We start from the raw sequence: 19,337 nt of genomic DNA on the forward strand, positions 1-19,337 counted from the left end.
GGGTATAAACCCTGGGACTTTAAGTCAAACAGGTACTGCTGCAGAAGGGATAAAAGAGGGCCCCCAAATGAGGTCACTTCTCCCCCAACATCAGAACTGTGCAGAGGGGACCCCTTCCCTACTGGGGGGGGGTGTGCTGGAACCCATGTGGCATCCCCCCTTCTCCTAGCTATGTGACCTTTAGGAAAAACTGCAGGGAGGTCCAGGTAAACTGAATCAGTTGCAGGAACCAATTCAAGCAGGGCCTGATGAATGGAAGTATGCAGTGGCTTTCCTGTAGTCTTTAAACATTCTCTCCCACCCTAGCCCCCCTGAAAGGATTTAAAAAAAAACTAAATCAGAAAGTTGTGGAACAAACATGCACCATACCACCATCACATTGTTCAGTGGGCTTCTCTATTTTAGCCCTTTCTCTTGTCTACATACATGGTAAGACCAATAGGACCCATTCACAGTTGGCTGGTAGATACTGTGAATCATGTTCAGGAATGTCATAACTTAGTCTGGTTCAGTTCTCCTCTGTAAATTGGAAATGATAGCCCTTCCCTGGAGTGTGAGGCACTTACACTACTGCCAGCAAGCCTTAAGAGAGCTGCCTTAGCACCTTTCAAAAATGGAAACAAATCTGCTATCTGTCCTAGAAAGCAGATCTGTCTCCTCTAGACCACAGTATCCACAAATTCACCTGTTGTGAGGGGAAGATTGTTCTGTGTTCCCAAAGACAGGTCATTTGTTTGTTCAGATATATATTAATCCACTTCAGTTTCACTACCTGTTCCCAGAGTGCACTTACTGAGCCAGACCCAATTAACTGCTTGTTCAAGATTTTCCTTCCACAGTGTAAAGGTTACAAAACTCAATCATTATTGGCTGTTGCTAAACACCTGAAGCTTCCTGCTGCAAGGGGAAGTTGTTCTGCTCAAAAACAATGACAGGAGTGCCTCCCCCTCACCTCGAGCTGGAGCACTGTACTTTGTACTGATATGCAGATGTGGCCTTTGAACAGTTCATAGCAAGCCTACCCAAGAGGGAAGGATAAAATGAAGATTGTTATAACAATCTCAAGGATAGTTAAGGGGGCAGAATTACTTAAAGTAGTGTCAGACAAGTGGAGCTAGCTTTGGGATTTTCAATAAGCAGAGTGGGTAAGAGGTTTGTTTACCATCATATTCAAGAGCACACCTGAACATTGTTACTGTTCAGATTACTTACGCTAGTGTTGTTGGGCAGCAGATCAGTTAGTCTTCAATGCATGCAGGTTGGGTCCTCTCTAGCTTGCATAGCTTGGCCTTCTAGCAGGCATGCATGAACTCCTAGGGCAGTTTAGTGACTAGTAGGGCTAGGAGCCTGATTTCCAAGCTTAGGTTTATTTCCACAATGAATTGCTAAGGGAAGAGCAAACTCAACAATTACAGGCTCAGGTGTGCCCACAGAGAATGAAGGACTAAATACCCTATGCATTTTATACCACATTCACTATAGTATGAGCATGCTGTTACCAGATGCATGTTTTTGGCTAGATGGATTTCTACTTCCTAGAACTCCAATGGTCTATTCTAGTGTTGTAATCTGAGACTACTTGAATTTCAGTGCTTCAGCTATTTCTGTCAATTGGTGTGTCTGTCATTCTCATCAACACAGCTTGATGCTGTGAAACAAGAGGGACACAGAGCAAAAGGAAATTGAGAACTGATCCCCTTTATTGATTGGTCTGAATCCAGAAGTCATTGTCTAGTGAAGACATTTTGTGGAAAAAAACCCTGCATTTTAGCATGACGCATGGGTTTTTTCAAGTCTTAAATGTTTTCATATCAGAATCACTAAACATACCAAGATGAAAACATTGTGAAAGCACTGATCAGAAATCAACAGTTACGAATTTGTAGTAAACTACTTTTGTAAACCATGATTTACAGACACCTTCCTGTGTGAAACAAGCCAGGTGTAATTCCATAGTCAAAGGCTACTGGACTTTTTTTTTTTTTAATAATGCTTAGGCTCTAGGTGTTATCAAAAATTAAAACTTGGGGAACAACCTTAAAAAAATTGCTTCACAATAAGAAAAACAAAATTAGATGTGCAAATGCCATTCTTATCCTATGCCTCTGAGGGTTATTCCTCAACCGAGGGGCTGCTTAACTACCCTTATTTAGTTCGGATACCTTGCAGCAGCAGTAAAGAGATCACACAGATTTCCCTCCTTTATGTAAATTAGGCTAAAGAACAGATGATGTTCATACAGTACAATTAACCACAGGCTTTGCAGGTACAAGCCTCTATTTGAAACATACTGAGGTTTTTGTTACACTGAGGAAAGGAGAAAAGAACAACTTTGGAATGGCACTCCGTTTTTCACTTTCCCAAATTTAAATTCACAATATGGGGAGACCAACTTATAGCAGTGTCCTTGAAGATGAGTTAAGAAAATAAAGGAAAGTTAAAATCAGGGGGATAGGGACTCCCAACAGAGTTGTTCACTTTACACCTGACATGCTTCAGGGTTTTCACATTTTCAGGAGGACTAAAGATTTTAACACTTCCAGCTGATTTTAACTCTGTAGGATACAACATTTAAAGACAGCAGCAAAGCAAATCTGCAATACTTACAGCTCATCAAGTTTCCAAGACAGATTGCAAACCAGCAGAGAGGAGTTTAAAATCTCTTGTTGCTTTCTCTTTCCTACAGTTGGGAAAATCTGGGGCTCTCTTCAATAAAGTACAACACACTTTTAAAAGATTTACAGCACAAGGGGTTCTGTACTTCTTCCCATTTGTTAACTAAAGGCAAAGGGCATCACAGACCTATTAAACACAGCACCTGCATGGACTCCAGGTTACAGTTAACACAAATTTTTATACCTTCCAGACAAGGAATTGCAAATACCGGTCTAAAATTAAACCTCCTTCAGTAGGATGAAAGATTGTGATAAGTTTGACAACCTCTTCCTGAGACAAATGCTGAATGTGGTCTTGGTTCCAATTGCTGAAGGGACATGCTGCTTAAATGTTTCATTTAATAGTTGACTTTGCCTGCCACCCACCCATTCAATAGTTTTCTCCCCATATCAATACTTGTCTCCTTGTACCCCAGAGCACTTAAACTCATGGTCCTGGGGCCAGTGCAACCATATAAAAAGTGGTTTCAGAGTAGCAGCCGTGTTAGTCTGTATCCGCAAAAACAAACAGGAGTACTTGTGGCACCTTAGAGACTAACAAATTTATTAGAGCATAAGCTTTCGTGGGCTACTTTGTGCATCCGAAGAAGTGGGCAGTAGCCCACGAAAGCTTATGCTCTAATAAATTTGTTAGTCTCTAAGGTGCCACAAGTACTTCTGTTCTTTTTGCATATGAAAGTGAAACATGTGGCAAACAGATTCCAACTGACACAGTGGCCGCACTAATCAGATGCATGTATACATGTACTACAAATATATTACTACAGTAGAGACCTCTAATTCCAGCAGGCACTGACAGATGACTGATTAAAAAGACCCTCTTCTAGTACCATAAACAATTTTTTTTAGAGAGAGTCTCTATCAAGTAAAGTTTAGGGGTTGGTTCAATATAAAAAATTAGGTTTCCATGCAAATCATTTCTCTTACTGGACTAGGTTTTAAAATGCACGTTAAAAGACATTTAAAAATTAGAATGAAGTGAGCAATAATCACAGTATCTTTTTCAAACTGGCTGTCAGAGCCCAGAAAGTTGACTCTCATGTTCCTTGATTACAAAGCTCAGAAGTAGCTTTATTTATTATTTTTTAAACTAGAGCAGTGGATATATTTTTCTTGATGGACCCAACAACCCACCCAGAGCCTTTGTTCACTTAAGCAATCTGCTGTGATTTATATGGATATATATGGTAGTAAAATTTGTTAAAATAGTAGCCTTTTTCAGCTGCATACAATGCAGAAACAGAAAACATTAAAATAGTCTTTTGGGGTACAGTTAAATTACCAGTGTGCATAACAGTGAGGTATGACTCCAGAAGCTGCTTGGTTGGGGTTTTTTTGTGATTGTTTTTTCTTTTTAAACTGAACCATAACATACCCATGCAATAATATTTCTGCAGTGTTGCTAAATAAAACTGACCGCACTGAAAATTTACAATGTGGCAGAAATTTAAAAATCAAAGAAATATATCATCTTACCCCAGCAGACCTATGTTAATGTACAGAATTTGTTAAGGGGTCAGTCTTAAAAATCAACATTTTCACAAGAGCTTGAACACCACTGTGTCTAGGGAAAAAATTAAATTGAAGCACACCACCAGTAAGAGGTGGCATTGCATTAACGGGCAATGATGCTATGTCGGTTGGAAGAGTAAGGTATGAAGAGTACTCTACACTTGAGAAAATGCTTAAAAAAATTACAAAATGACCCCCAAGGTTTATGCAATGATTTGAACGTAAGTACACCAGAGACTATAGCAAGGGAAAAAACACTGCAAAAAGTACTCTCTATTTACAGAAGAATGATTTAAAGACATTATGGTTTTCTTTACAAATAGATGTAGAACAGGAATAGTCCACTTTTTAAAAAGTCTTTACATATTTATCTTTAGTACGTCAACCCTCCTCGATCACGATCCTCCTACACGTGGTCTGTGCAGACGGAATCTTTTCGATTTACTCTCCAAATAGCTCCCCATCATTTCTTCGTGTGTGGCCCTTGCTCTCTTGGGAAGTCCCTTTGGGCATAAGTCAAAAATAGAGTTTTTTCGACCCACAAACTAAAAAAAACTCTGCATAGTTCAGTCATCACTGTCAGACAGAGTCTCATATTGTGCTGAAAGCAGTGGTGCAGGCTCTCGCTCCCATATCCTGTTCTGTTGGTGAGTGGCTGCTTGGCTCATGGATGGCGGGGCACATGCAATGGACGTTGGTGGTGTACTGCTGAGCATCCGCATTGTCAAGGGGTTGTAAGGAAACTGAGTTGATCCTAAGTCAAAAAAGTTTAACTCAAATAAGACAAATCGCTCCAACCAGATCTTCATGACTTAACTTTGTTTTCACTACATGAATAGACACGTGACAGATCAGAGATCAACACTGGCGTTTTCCACCAAGATTCCAGAACCTAATAATTTTAACACTAGACCCCTGAGAAAGGGAAAAGTTAAGTTTACTTCTTAAAATTCCCATTAGTTTATAACAGCCAGGATCACATGTAATTTGTTTACAGGGAGGCCAACTCTTGATTATTATCATCATCGTAGTTTACGTGTGCAGCTTTAACTCAGAACATTGCAGGAAAAAAAAAATCAAGTCATTCACCACATTTCTTTGGCATATGAACCTCATAATATTGGTTTTATAATACACTGGGTTTCAGTTTCAGGGATTACAATGATCCTTCAAGCTCTGTGGATCAAAAATTTCCCAAAAACAGTTTTCCACTGGTGCCTCTCACTGTACAGTGAAGAGTTGGTTGCAAGGATCAGATTGAAAACAGAAAAAAATTACTTCCTAAATTAAAAAATAATTTCACTCATCTCAGGCAACTCAGCTGCTGATAAAGAATATTACAATTTTTGAGAGGACTAATTAAACCACTTGTGGTGTGAATGACCTACTTTGGTGTTAAAATGCCTGGTAGAACATTGTCTTCCCTTGTAAAGAGATGGTTTGCTACTCTGCACATATCTGATTCAAAAAGATCCCTGTTTAATGGATCTGGATACTGTGAGGATTTGGCCCAGACACTTAAAATGGGTCTTTCCACATCTAACCTTACCACAGGATTCCAATTCTAGTTCTGTTATTTTTTAGTAGTATTTCTGGCAACATTTCTCACCTGTTGAAGAAGGCCGGTCTTCCCAGGCCCACACTGGAGTCTGCCTGTGGTAATCTCCTTCTGAATGTACAGATGAGACAGAGGAAGGTCTCTCAGTTCCTAAGTATCCCTGCCCAGGAATAGGAGATTTAGACTTCCTACTATTAGACTTGCCAATTAACTTCTGCTTGCCAACTCCCCCTCCTGAAAATGGAAGTCACAGTAAAAAGATTATTTAAAAAAAAATGCAATTTAGACTCAATAAATTTATAACCAAACTGCCATATAGCAAGCTAAATTGTATAAAGAGATTCCTTTCAGCAAATCAATCTGGATTTCTTCACTTGGAGAGTTACCTTTAACCCTCTGGTGGTAGCAGCTTATAGCTTCTGTTTACTGTTCATGCACCATTGCTGAGAAATCCACGGAGCCCTGCGCGGATACAAAATTTATATCCGTGGATATAAAAAGGTATCCGCAGAGCTGCAGGACTCTACCGGGAACCGCAGCAACGAAAGCAGCAGTATATCAGGCCGCCGCTCCCAGAAGCCAGTGCTCCGTGCCGGCAGGTCCTTCGATGTGGCTGTATTGCCCCCTGCCCACTGAGGCGAGCACCAGGCTCACAGACAGCTGTCCCTGGTCAGCTAGTGTGTGCAAGTGGCTCGCATCCTCCCAGACAGGTTATGCAGACTGCTGCATGGAAGGGACTCCTGTCTGGGAGTGTGCGAGCCGCTTGCACGCACTAGCGCGACCAGGGACAGCTGCCGGTGAGCCTGGTGCTCTTCTCAGCGGATGGGGTTGGGGGCGGTACAGCCACAACGGAGGAGCTGCCAGCACAGGGCACTGGCTCCTGGGAGCGGTGGCCCAACATGCTGCTGCTTTCGCCGTTACAGTTTCTGATAGATCTTCAGCTCTGTGGATATCGATTTATATCTGGGGATATACATTTTGTATCTATGCAGGGCTCTAGAAATCCCCACTCCTATCACCAAAGGGTTAATTCTTCAGTGGAGAGGGCCATGTAACGCATTTCCTTCCCTTTGAAGAGACAGGTTACTTTCACCTAATGCTAGCTACAGTTACAATGCATTAGTCAGCCATTTTGCAAAGGTTTGTGTACACTCTTTAGAGGTGCTGTTCCAGGTAGGCATCTTTCTATACCACAAGGCTATGCAGGAACAACCCCCTCCCCCTCATTCCATCCTTGCCTATCCTAGCCCCATGTTTTCAGAAAAGAAACATTGGCTAAGACTCTGGAGTACCAGCACTGCTTCTTTGAACTGGAGGGGACATTGCTGAAAAACGGGGCACCTGTCCCCAACCCAAGGGGTGAACATGTCTCCTCTATAGCACTGTCAGGGAGCATGGATTTCTCAGTTTTCATGATTTCAAGCTCTCTTAACTACTTCAATTACACCCCACAATTACTACCTGACTCATGGCCTTGCAATTCTGAGGAGCTGCAAGATGATTTCTCACCTGAATTGGGTGATGGATTAGCTTCCTCTCTACGGACCTCGCTATTAGCTGAGACTGCAGGGTTGGAACTACCAGGTGCTATCCCCATAGGCTGGGACATTACAACTCCATGATCCTCCCCTTTGTCATCAAAGCTGCCCATCAATGCCTTCCTAATAATGTCTTCCAGACCCAGATTACTGGCAGGATCTGCAAAGGAATGACCCCTAGAACTGACTGCACCTGGGAGAAGAAGAAATTGTGAGGGGAAGGATGGGAGGGGAGGACAAAATACACCTCAAAAGAATTATAACAAAGAGACAAGGGAGAAGATTTTAAAGGGACAGAGGAAGAAGAAAAAAACAACAAAAAACAAAGATGAGCAGTTTATGCAAAGCTTCATGCACCAAGCAGCTCACAATGGCTACAATTTAGACATGCCAGCAGCAAACATTAAAGAGCCATGTCAATTATGTCAGACTCCTGTTTGCATGAGGATAAGATACTTACATGTGTATTAAAAACTAAAAGCCAAGGCAGTTAAGGATGCCAATTTTGACAGAATATTAATCAAAACCGACAATTATTAACATATGTTGGTCATAAAAGGAGACCACCCAGAAAACAGGATTTCTCTCGTGATGAAACATAAAAATTCTATGTTGCGACAATTATTTTACAAGTTAAATACTAAATACAGAACACTGGGCGAATACTGATCTTCACAACCTCTCCCCCCTCATCAAGGAAAATCAATATTTTAAAGATGGGGAATGGAGGTAGAGTGATAATGTGACTTGCCAAAGTCAGAGAGGGAGTTTGTGGCACAGCTTGGATTACTACCTCCAATTGCCTCTACAAGTGACAAGTTATGAACTACACAGGGATTAGGCAGGAGACTGGAGAAGTGTTTAATAGTTACTAATAAACGAGGAGTACTTTAGGACAATTTCTTACTTGATGTGAAGCTACCCAGAGAACTTAATGTAAATACAGCAAATATTTTAATAGCTCAGTTTCTTCCTTCTATTTAAATAAAAAGTTTATGATAATTCAGAAAATAAATTTAGCTATGAACTGTTTTAGTAGAGAACTTTGTTGCAAGTGTTCACAATTTTGATTAAATGAGATGCTAAGGAAAAGATATTTGCATGATTATGACATCAGTTCAAGAAAATTACAAGTCAAACTCTAGTACAAATTAAATTTCTCCTTAAATTGCACTTTAGACATACATTCAAATTCCCTTTTATATTTATTTTGCTTTTCCCTAGTGTATTGAAACAGGAATTTCCACATTTAGGGCTCTACTGGCTTATTTCTGCATTCCCCCCCCCCCCTTTCTTATTTCAGAGTTTCTCAATACACCTATTAAAAAGTATTACAATCAGCAAATTCTGTTACAAGAACTGTTTCAGAAAGGTTTACCTGAGGTAGTGACTGCTGGCAAATTAAATATTTCAGTTCCTGGCTGAGCAGTTGCTGCAATTAAAACACAACATTTAAGTTTGTTTTATATTATTGATAAGCTCTACACGTGTACTAATGTGTATGAGTATTTGAAAAGTCTTCTCTCATTAATCCGCAACTTTATCTGCTTTGACTTCACCTTTGGGTTTTAGTGCTGTGAATATGCACCATAGGTTGCTCAGTAAAGTAAAACTGTGTGTAGAGGTTCATCTTTAATGTTGGCCCATAAGCACAACCTCAGACACAATCTGTCTGTTAGCTTTCCTTTCCCTTAAAAATACTCTTTCAGACACTAGATTGACCTTTGAAGGTTTTCCTGGTCTCTGAGGTCTTTAAAATGCTTAAAAAAAAAAAGCTGCTGTGTTTATTTCCCTGGTTGAACACACATTTTGGTGAACGTATCATATGAATTTTGATACCACGTATGTATTTACTTACGACCATTTAGAACTACTTTGAAATGGCTGGAAAAATTAATTCAAATTATTGGATTTATAAAACAAACATTATGTAATATCTTTAATAATCTGAGATTGCAGATTATTGACCTGATACTGACATGAAGCAAACAAATAATCAGCTAACTACAGTGGTGGATAGTAGATTAGCATTCTAAAAGTCTAGATGAAAGTTTAGCTGAAATGTATTAGTGCAGCACAGCAGGATCCTATCACACATACCCACCAAGGGCTATTAAAAGACTGTGACAAATGTTCTCACAGAATGAGACAACATGGGCTTAACATATGTCTAACACCACCAATAATGCCAGCATCACTGACCCTACTTATGTAAATAAGAGATTTTTGTAAAGGCGAGGACACCCAAATCCACAGCCCTTCCATCAGTTCTAAGAGCAACGTTTATAAAACATTCCAAAACAATGAGGTAGATGTCTGTGAAACAAAAATGATCTTCTTGCTCATTGCAAGCATATTCCACTTTTAGCAAAGAGGTGTGCTCTAACCATGAGCATTAAAGGGTTAACAAATTTATTAGAGCATAAGCTTTCGTGGACTACAGCCCACTTCTTCGGATGCATATAGAATGGAACATATATTGAGGAGATATATATACACACATACAGAGAGCATAAACAGGTGGGAGTTGTCTTACTAACTCTGAGAGGCCAATTAATTAAGAGAAAAAAAAAAAAAAAAAAAACTTTTGAAGTGATAATCAAGCTAGCCGAGTACAGACAGTGTGATAAGAAGTGTGAGAATACTTACAAGGGGAGATAGTCAACGTTTGTAATGGCTCAGCCATTCCCAGTCCTTATTCAAACCGGAGTTAATTGTGTCTAGTTTGCATATCAATTCTAGCTCTGCAGTCTCTCTTTGGAGTCTGTTTTTGAAGTTTTTCTGTTGTAATATAGCCACCCGCAGGTCTGTCACTGAATGACCAGACAGGTTAAAGTGTTCTCCCACTGGTTTTTGAGTATTTTGATTCCTGATGTCAGATTTGTGTCCATTAATTCTTTTGCGTAGAGACTGTCCGGTTTGGCCAATGTACATGGCAGAGGGGCATTGCTGGCACATGATGGCATAGATCACATTGGTAGATGTGCAGGTGAACGAGCCCCTGATGGTATGGCTGATGTGATTAGGTCCTATGATGATGTCACTTGAATAGATATGTGGACAGAGTTGGCATCGGGGTTTGTTACAAGGATAGGTTCCTGGGTTAGTGGTTTTGTTCAGTGATGTGTGGTTGCTGGTGAGTATTTGCTTTAGGTTGGGGGGTTGTCTGTAAGCGAGGACAGGTCTGTCTCCCAAGATCTGTGAGAGTAAAGGATCATCTTTCAGGATAGGTTGTAGATCTCTGATGATGCGCTGGAGAGGTTTTAGTTGGGGGCTGAAGGTGACAGCTAATGGTGTTCTGTTATTTTCTTTGTTGGGCCTGTCTTGTAGGAGGTGACTTCTGGGTACTCGTCTGGCTCTGTCAATCTGTTTTTTCACTTCAGCAGGTGGGTATTGTAGTTTTAAGAATGCTTGATAGAGATTTTGTAGGTGCTTGTCTCTATCCGAGGGATTGGAGCAAATGCGGTTATATCTTAGAGCTTGGCTGTAGACAATGGATCGTGTGGTGTGTCCTGGATGGAAGCTGGAGGCATGTAGGTAAGTGTAGCGGTCAGTAGGTTTCCGGTATAGGGTGGTATTGATGTGACCATCGCTTATTAGCACAGTAGTGTCCAGGAAATGGACCGCTTGTGTGGATTGATCTAGGCTGAGGTTGATGGTGGGATGGAAATTATTGAAATCATGGTGAAATTCCTCAAGGGCTTCTTTTCCATGGGTCCAGATGATGAAGATGTCATCAATGTAGCGCAAGTAGAGTAGGGGCGTTAGGGGACGAGAGCTAAGGAAGCGTTGTTCTAAGTCAGCCATAAAAATGTTGGCATATTGTGGGGCCATGCGGGTACCCATAGCAGTGCCGCTGACTTGAAGGTATATATTGTCCCCAAATGTGAAATAGTTGTGGGTGAGGACAAAATCACAAAGTTCAGCCACCAGGTTAGCTGTGACATTATCAGGGATACTGTTCCTGATAGCTTGTAGTCCATCTTTGTGTGGAATATTGGTGTAGAGGGCTTCTACGTCCATAGTGGCCAGGATGGTGTTTTCTGGAAGATCACCGATGGATTGTAGTTTCCTCAGGAAGTCAGTGGTGTCTCGAAGATAGCTGGGAGTGCTGGTAGCGTAGGGTCTTAGGACAGAGTCTACATAACCAGACAAGCCTGATGTTAGGGTGCCAATGCCTGAGATGATGGGGCGTCCAGGATATCCAGGTTTATGGATCTTGGGTAGCAAATAGAATACCCCTGGTCGGGGTTCTAGGCATGTGTCTGTACGGATTTGTTCCTGTGCTTTGTCAGGGAGTTTTTTTAGCAGATGGTGTAGTTTCTTTAGGTAATCTTCAGTGGGATCAGAGGATAATGGCCTGTAGAATGTGGTGTTAGAGAGCTGTCTAGCAGCCTCCTGGTCATATTCCAATTTATTCATGATGACGACAGCACCTCCTTTGTCAGCCTTTTTGATTATGATGTCAGGGTTGTTTCTGAGGCTGTAGATGGCGTTGTGTTCAGCATGGCTGAGGTTATGTGGCAAGTGATGTTGCTTTTCCACAATTTCAGCCTTTGCACGTCGACGGAAGCAATCTATGTAGAAATCCAGTCTGTTGTTTCGACCGTCCGGAGGAGTCCATGCAGAATCCTTTTTTTTGTAGTGCTGGTAGGGAGGATTCTGTGGGTTAGTATGCTGTTCAGAGGTATGTTGGAAATATTCTTTGAGTCGGAGACGTCGAAAGTAGGATTCTAGGTCACCGCAGAACTGTATCATATTCATGGGTCTGGAGGGACTTCAAAAACTTCAAAAACAGACTCCAAAGAGAGACTGCAGAGCTAGAATTGATATGCAAACTAGACACAATTAACTCCGGTTTGAATAAGGACTGGGAATGGCTGAGCCATTACAAACGTTGACTATCTCCCCTTGTAAGTATTCTCACACTTCTTATCACACTGTCTGTACTCGGCTAGCTTGATTATCACTTCAAAAGTTTTTTTTTTTTTTTTTTTTTTCTCTTAATTAATTGGCCTCTCAGAGTTAGTAAGACAACTCCCACCTGTTTATGCTCTCTGTATGTGTGTATATATATCTCCTCAATATATGTTCCATTCTATATGCATCCGAAGAAGTGGGCTGTAGTCCACGAAAGCTTATGCTCTAATAAATTTGTTAGTCTCTAAGGTGCCACAAGTACTCCTGTTCTTCTTTTTGCGGATACAGACTAACACGGCTGTTACTCTGAAACTTGTCATTAAAGGGTTAGGAGCCAAATTAAATTCTCTTTACTGCTAACTGAAATCCCCATTTTGCTGGAATAAGTTTATTCAGGAAAGTACAATATGGTGCTAGTAACATGTTCCACCACATTGATATCTGCTTCCAAAACTATATGCAACTTATTTGTGGTGTAGAGGTTGCCGTACTGACACCCATAATTACAAGAGCAAACAACAACAAAAAGGAGTCTTTGAAGCCCCTCCGGCAGCATGACACCTCTTCAGCAGAAAACACATATGCAAGCTTATGTTTACATATCTTATACATCAAATGGAAAACCCAATAAATCATACATGGATAAGAGTGCAGGTTTTTGCCCAACGTTTCCTGACTCCAAAATAAAATGCTTGCCCTTAGTTTACAGAAGATGTTTCCCTCTCACAAACAAAATATTAACCTTGTAATTGTAAAATAAACTCCTATATACAAGAGCAAAATATATATGGCAAAACTTCCAAGTGTTTGGTAGTAATTTTTTTAAGCAGAACACTAAATAAAATTAAAAGTATTTGAAACAGGACTGGGTTCGGCTTTGCTTTATTGCAATCCAAGGATACCCTACGTTAGAAAATGCAATGAGAAAGTGAAGTCCCACTTACCCATGTCAGAGTCACCTCCACCAGAGGAGTTCAACTTACGAAATATCTCCTGTTTCTTGGACTTCACCATTGGAGAGGTGTTCTCAAGCTTGGTGAAAAATGAAGGCAGGTAACTTATACTCCCTGGAGAGCGAGAGTCAGTCCTGCTGAGACCAACATGTGTCAAAGATGAACTACACATCAACATGCATTGCTTTAAAAACCTTCCCATCACTTCTAAACTCTGGCATGAGTTTACACCAGGGGCCCAAATTCAACGTATTTTCTAACTCCCCCCGCCCCCCCAAATCAGCAATTTTATACAGAATAGCTATATACCCCATAGATCTATACACAACTACTGTCTCCATTACCTTAGGGACACCCAAACTTTGCCCAAGTGAGTGCCAGACTGATGACTTGCCAAGAGCATAATCACTATCACCACCTCAATGCATTTGATCTTAAAGTATATCTTAAAGCAATTGACAATGTATCAATATTTCTATTATACTAACAGAGAATCTGAAGCATAAAGTGGTTAAGTGACGCACACAAGGTCAGTGCCAGAGTCAGGAACAGAACTCAAGGCTCCTGACTCTTAGTCCTGCCCCAGCCACTCAACCAGGTTGCCTCTGAAAGTTAAGAGGAGATTCAATTTTCCAAGAATTTTCACCACTCTGGGGCCTCAACCAGTTGATTCTTTAAAAACACATTGGTTGCAATGAGAAACCCAAAGATTGTATTATGAAAGGTGGTTTGCACATATGGGATCTTTCACCCATGCCTCTCAAAGTGCTTTACATACAGTGAATTTAAACATCTCTTGGAAGTAGGTAGGTACACACCCATCTGTAAATAGGGTAGACAGAGCGGCTAAGTGACTTGCCCACAGTAGCAAAATCAGGAACAGAATTTACAGGTCTTGACTCCTACTACACTGCTCTTGCCATTAGACAATAGTGCCTCACTTCAGAGATCAGAGCTGCTGCTGACCACTCAGAGATACAGGTTAAGATATAGTAAGTTCAATTTTCAGACATACCTCTGTTCAGCAGACTCATTTCTTTGGGAAAGCAATAGAATATTGTCTTGTTTCTCATGTACAACTGGGACCTGAGGCGGTGAGATTGGCTCATAGGGTTCTGAAGAGACATGACTTCTCTCTGGGGACTTCCCAGGTCTAAATTTTTAATACAAAGGAGAGGTACTTTTCAGATGTGTAACCAGTAATCAAAGATCAACTCTATTGCTTATATATCATTTAAGTCTATGGTATCCTTTGGGATGAAAGATATTACAGAAACACAAGACTTCAGACTATCCACATAAATGATTAATTTCTATTAGCTCTACGTGTTTATGTCTCTTCCTTCCCTCAAAGCTTGGAGATCTAGTATAAACATGGAGATGGCTATAATCTACAATGCAGCACCAGTGAGTATTTTTCATTTTCCTTACTACACTGTTAGAAAGTTAAGCCATATATTCCTTCTATTTGTTGAAGAAAGTAGACATAAAATGTAAGTTGCCTTCGGACAGCTAAGAAAGGTTGAAGGATAAACCTATTTCAAATCAATTAAGCCTAATCCACTGTTAATTTTTATTGGCTACTTATGCAGGCATTGGTTGAATTTACAGTCAAACCAAAAAAACCACCACTTCACCTTGCTCTGGATTTGTCAGAGAGATTTTCAGGAGACACTCTGGCACTTGGCCGTTGATGGTGAACAGACTGTGACTGCGACTCGGGGCTGTAGCGGTTTGAAGCCTTTGCCCGAGTAGGGGTAGCAGCTGAAGCAGGAGCAGAGTTCTGGAATGTACTAGTCGGAGGCTGCAGGGATGCCTGTGAGGCCGCTTGGTTTCTAGCAAAGTCTTGTGTAATAATTTGCTGGTTGGGGGGGAAGGAGGGGGGGACAAAAAAAAGATTGGTCAAACATTTGGCCTGCACTATCTCATTTTAGGAACAAATGCAATTGGCATCACACGCACCAAACACAAGACAATCTGAACTTCAGTCATGTGATTATGTAACATGTCATGGTTTCACTACCAACACTGTAACATATTATAACTCTCAAATAAAATGTAGTGTTTCCATGTTTTGAAAATATAAATCAATCCCAAAGTTACTTGCAAAATTAACCTACACAGATATGGTCAGCAAGTGTGATCAGACGATGGGTCCTAGGTACGTGTCCGATCCCCTCTGCCTGAGAGGAAGGCAGTGGAGGCTGCTGTGGAGAAGGAGATTCCTGTTGTGTCCTGTATCGGTGAACTGGACCTTCATACTGCCTGTTGGGATCACCTAGTTTCCAAAAAAAAAAAAAGGGAGAAAAAAAAATGAAGCATATCACTCTAAGAAGATATTTCTGAAGTTTAAGCTTTATAAATATTCAAAAAACTCTCAAAGAGATATATTAAACATTTCTGCATGAAATTTTAAGTAGTTTGTCTAATATAGCTTTCTTTCCTTAGTATTTAGACCAGTGGGACGCATCCACATACTATATATACTACCTGTATGACCCTGACGATATCACATGGGCCATAGCTGTTTGCTGATTGGGCCACAAGCAGCCCGCGGATTGAGAACCACTGATTTAGACCCTTTGACTCAAAGGGGCAACAGAAAGTACTAGTCTACAATAGCATTGAATGATTTAATTTCACTGTACTTCGACAGCAAACTGAGCTGACATAACCTTGCACCTCAGTCTCTTTCACCAAAATGTAAGTGTTTGCACCAACCACCAATACACTCATATTTTTAAGTACTTTTTATAACTTAACAGAAGCATTTTTTTCCTGTTAATTCTAAATCAGAGCATATTACAATAAGAAGCAGCACAGTTGAGGGCAGTGGTTTTCAACCTTTTTTCATTTGCAGACCCCAATAAAATTTCAAAATGGAGGTGCAGACCCCTTTGGAAATCTTACACATAGTCTGCGGACCATAGCTTGAAAAACACTGTTCTATGGTAATGACAACATTTCACGGACCCCTAAGACATAGTCTGCGGACCTCCAGGGGTTCTCAGACCAGAGAGTGAAAAACACTGGTCTAGTGAATTAAGCACGGGTCTAGAAATCAGAAATTCTCAAATTCTAATTCTGGCGCCGTCTCAGACTAGTTGTAGGTCTGATCAAGTCAACCTAATTTACCTCATTTTCTCCATATGCAAAATGCGAATAATGCACCCAACCTCTTAGGCGTAGTGAGGTATAACTGGTGAGTGCTAAGTATCATTATTGCATTTTCAATAAATTTAATCAAATTTCCCCACTTTTCACAGATCACAATTAAGTACATGCTCTAGAAAAAGCTTCTGAAGATTCAAGAGTGCTTTTAGTTGCAACTATAAGGCTGCTAATGTACTTTATATACATAAGTGTATGAGTTCATAGCAACTGTTCAAAAGGGAATATATATTTAAGATACTTGGACATAATTTTTTTATCTACAAAGAAACAGACTTACTTTCTGCCTGGCTTGGTTTGGGTGCCTCTTGTTGATAGGGTTGTAGTTTTTCTTGGGGAGGTACAGGTGAATTTGCAGGGCTAATCACCTCAATGGCATCTCCAGGTGCTTCATATCGGTGGGAAGATACTAGGAGTTCAAACAGCAGAGATGTTTTTAAATAAAATGCAAATTTGTGTAAGTGTGAAACCTTAATATTAAGAGTTAATATTAAGAGCCAATAAATCTTAATCAACATTTTTAATGTAGGGAATCTATTTTATTTTCACGACTGGGCAAACCTATTTGAGCATTTAAATAAGCATTTTCTCCTCATTTTCATAATGCATTTACTACTACAAACGGAAAGCTATTATTTTTAGGAAGTATCTTGTGATCTGTAGCGTGGTTAGTTTTGTTTTTCTGTTATTCAAGAGAGCCATCCCCTTCTACATCTAAGACTTCCATAGCATATACTCTGAACTTTCACGATACAGGTGATTGTGAGTTTTGCACTGAGCATCACAAGGTTCTTATGAAAAACTGTGTTTGGCTGAAAAGTGCTATGCATAGCTACAGCACTGTATAAATTAGTATTGTTTTATTTCACGTCAAGCAGCTGTCAATTATATAAAAGGGAAGACGGTACAGAGCTTGCACTGCATAAGTAGCAACAGGATAAAACAAATCTATTCAGATGTGCCATCTCCTTAATGGCCAACATAGCAAGTGAAATGAAAAGAGCACATGAGGGAATAGAAATTAAGAGAGAAGACACATACAACTGCTAGAAGAATCTGAACTTTGTGAGCCCCGATCCCGTGCATCCTTGTCTGAAGCAATCTGCCGAGTGATGATCACATCTATGAAGTTAGCAGCAGTAATGGTGGTCTTCCCACGAGTCCTTAACTCTTCCTCGTACCGGGATTTAGGAGGATGCCCTTTGTCTTTACCAGCCTCTGAATAAACTACCGATGAAGACGGACCCTGGGACTTGCCACTGGAAAAAGCTGCCGATGTGTACGGGCACTGAACAGACCTCTTTTCTGCTTCCAGTGTTTTCTGCTCCATCTGTTGCTGCTGTTCACTAACCACCGTTGACCTGCGCCCCATGTTCTCTTCTACTCTAGTTCCTTCATGCTTGTGCTCTTTTGCTTTGACAATTTCCATCTGAGGAGCAGAGGCTGCAGCATCCACCAATGCAGCTAGGGCATCAGCAGCAGTGTTGTAACGGGAAGCAGGCAACCCAGGAGTTATGGAGGGGGCTCCAGGCGTGAGCTGCCTGTTAGCAAATATAAAAAATCACTTGCATTAGATCATACAACAGCAATTCAATGATTTCAGCTGGCTCTTCAAGGCTTCCCACAAAGTACAGCTTTTGTGATGTTAACACCTATCCCTTAAGTCAGAAGTGGGCAAGCTACGGCCCGCGGGCCACATCTGGCAAGTGGGACTGTCCTGCCCTGCCCCTGAGCTCCTGACCCAGGAGGCTCACCCCCGGCCCCCCCTGCTGGTTTCCCTCCCCCGCTGTTTTCCCTCCCCCGTAGCCTCAGCTCACTCGCACCGCCACCGGCGCAATGCTCTGGGTGGCGGGGCTGGGAGCTCTTGGGGCAGCGCAGCTGCAGAGCCCGGCCTGACCCGGTGCTCTGTGCTGCATGGTGGTGGTGTGGCCCGGCTCCAGCTGGGCGGCGCAGCTGTAGCGCCGCCAGCCACCGGTGCTCCAGGCAGCGCGGTAAGGGGGCAGAGAGTGGGGGGAGTGTGTGTGTGTAGGATAGAGGGCAGGGGAGTTCGGGGGGAGGGGGGGGGTTGGATGGGCCAGCAAGGGTCCGGGAGTGGTCAGGGGATAGGGAGCGGGGAGGTGTGGATGGGGCAGGGGTCCCAGAGGTGCCGTTAGGGAACAGGGTGGGTTGGATGGGGCAGGAGTCTGAGGGGGATGGGAGGGGTCAGGGACGACAGATAGGAGGTGGGGGCCAGGCCACGACTCCCCCCCACCAACCGGCCCTCCATACAATTTATGAAACCCGATGCAGCCCTCAGGCCAAAAAGTTTGCCTGCCCCTGCCTTAAGTCATTTCCCATAGGCCAAAGACCTAGCAGTCAGTGGTAACTTCTGGTCTCTACTATTTTTCATGCAAAGTAAACACATTTAGTAACGAGCTTAATCCCAGAACATATTTCTTTGTAACAGGAGTTTAAGAAACGTACATGATGCGTAGCTGAGCAGCAGGATCCAGAGGGGTAATTACACTTGTCCCATTGGTTCCTTGGAAAATACTGGGCCTTTGCTGCAGCATGTTCTCTTGGGTTCTAACAGAAGGAGACGGTGAGCGAACGTATCCATGACTGCCAGGTCTGCCAGGCTGCTCTGTACCTTAAGTGTGTGGAGAAAGTTAGTGGGGGAGGGGGGGGAATATACAGTCTGTTATAACGTGTAATAAGTGTGTATATAACAATGCACAAGCAAGTACCATAATGCTAGCGCCTCCTCCACACCCTTTTTCACATGTCTACGCTGCTGTCAGGCACAGACAATATTTAAAGCTTTCTGAAGAACAGCATCCTCCAATCTGCATTGCACAGAGTGAAATGCCAATTGGGACAGGACTGATTCCATCCTCCAGATTCTGCATCATTGTTCTTTTTATCTTCCGTTATATACTACCTACCACTGTCAATTGCAGCAAAACCTCCATATCTTAGGAATCGCCCATTTAGATTATGCTAACAATAGGTTACACAGCACTGTTTTATT

At 41.7% G+C, this 19,337-nt stretch overlaps 1 protein-coding gene across 12 annotated transcripts in view; it reads right to left on the bottom strand.

Moving 5' to 3' along the window:
- Nucleotides 1-1,678: 1,678 nt before the first annotated feature.
- Nucleotides 1,679-19,337, bottom strand: part of NCOR1 (nuclear receptor corepressor 1) — a 102,770-nt gene continuing 85,111 nt past the window's right edge. For 6 of the 12 annotated variants that reach the window (XM_054008761.1, XM_054008760.1, XM_054008756.1 and 3 more), the window contains 11 exons: nt 18,791-18,956; nt 17,369-17,868; nt 16,608-16,736; nt 15,277-15,434; nt 14,794-15,017; nt 14,172-14,309; nt 13,148-13,293; nt 8,662-8,715; nt 7,255-7,476; nt 5,797-5,979; nt 1,679-4,941 (listed from right to left, as the gene is read on the bottom strand). In XM_054008761.1, coding sequence (XP_053864736.1) covers nt 4,754-4,941; nt 5,797-5,979; nt 7,255-7,476; nt 8,662-8,715; nt 13,148-13,293; nt 14,172-14,309; nt 14,794-15,017; nt 15,277-15,434; nt 16,608-16,736; nt 17,369-17,868; nt 18,791-18,956 — 2,108 coding nt within the window. In that variant the 3' untranslated portion in view covers nt 1,679-4,753. The remainder of the gene's footprint in view (nt 4,942-5,796; nt 5,980-7,254; nt 7,477-8,661; nt 8,716-13,147; nt 13,294-14,171; nt 14,310-14,793; nt 15,018-15,276; nt 15,435-16,607; nt 16,737-17,368; nt 17,869-18,790; nt 18,957-19,337) is intronic. The other 6 variants (XM_054008765.1, XM_054008763.1, XM_054008762.1 and 3 more) reach the window with 2 other exon arrangements.

This window comes from Malaclemys terrapin, chromosome 18 (genome assembly GCF_027887155.1).
Source record: "Malaclemys terrapin pileata isolate rMalTer1 chromosome 18, rMalTer1.hap1, whole genome shotgun sequence".
NCBI classification, from domain to species: domain Eukaryota; kingdom Metazoa; phylum Chordata; order Testudines; family Emydidae; genus Malaclemys; species Malaclemys terrapin.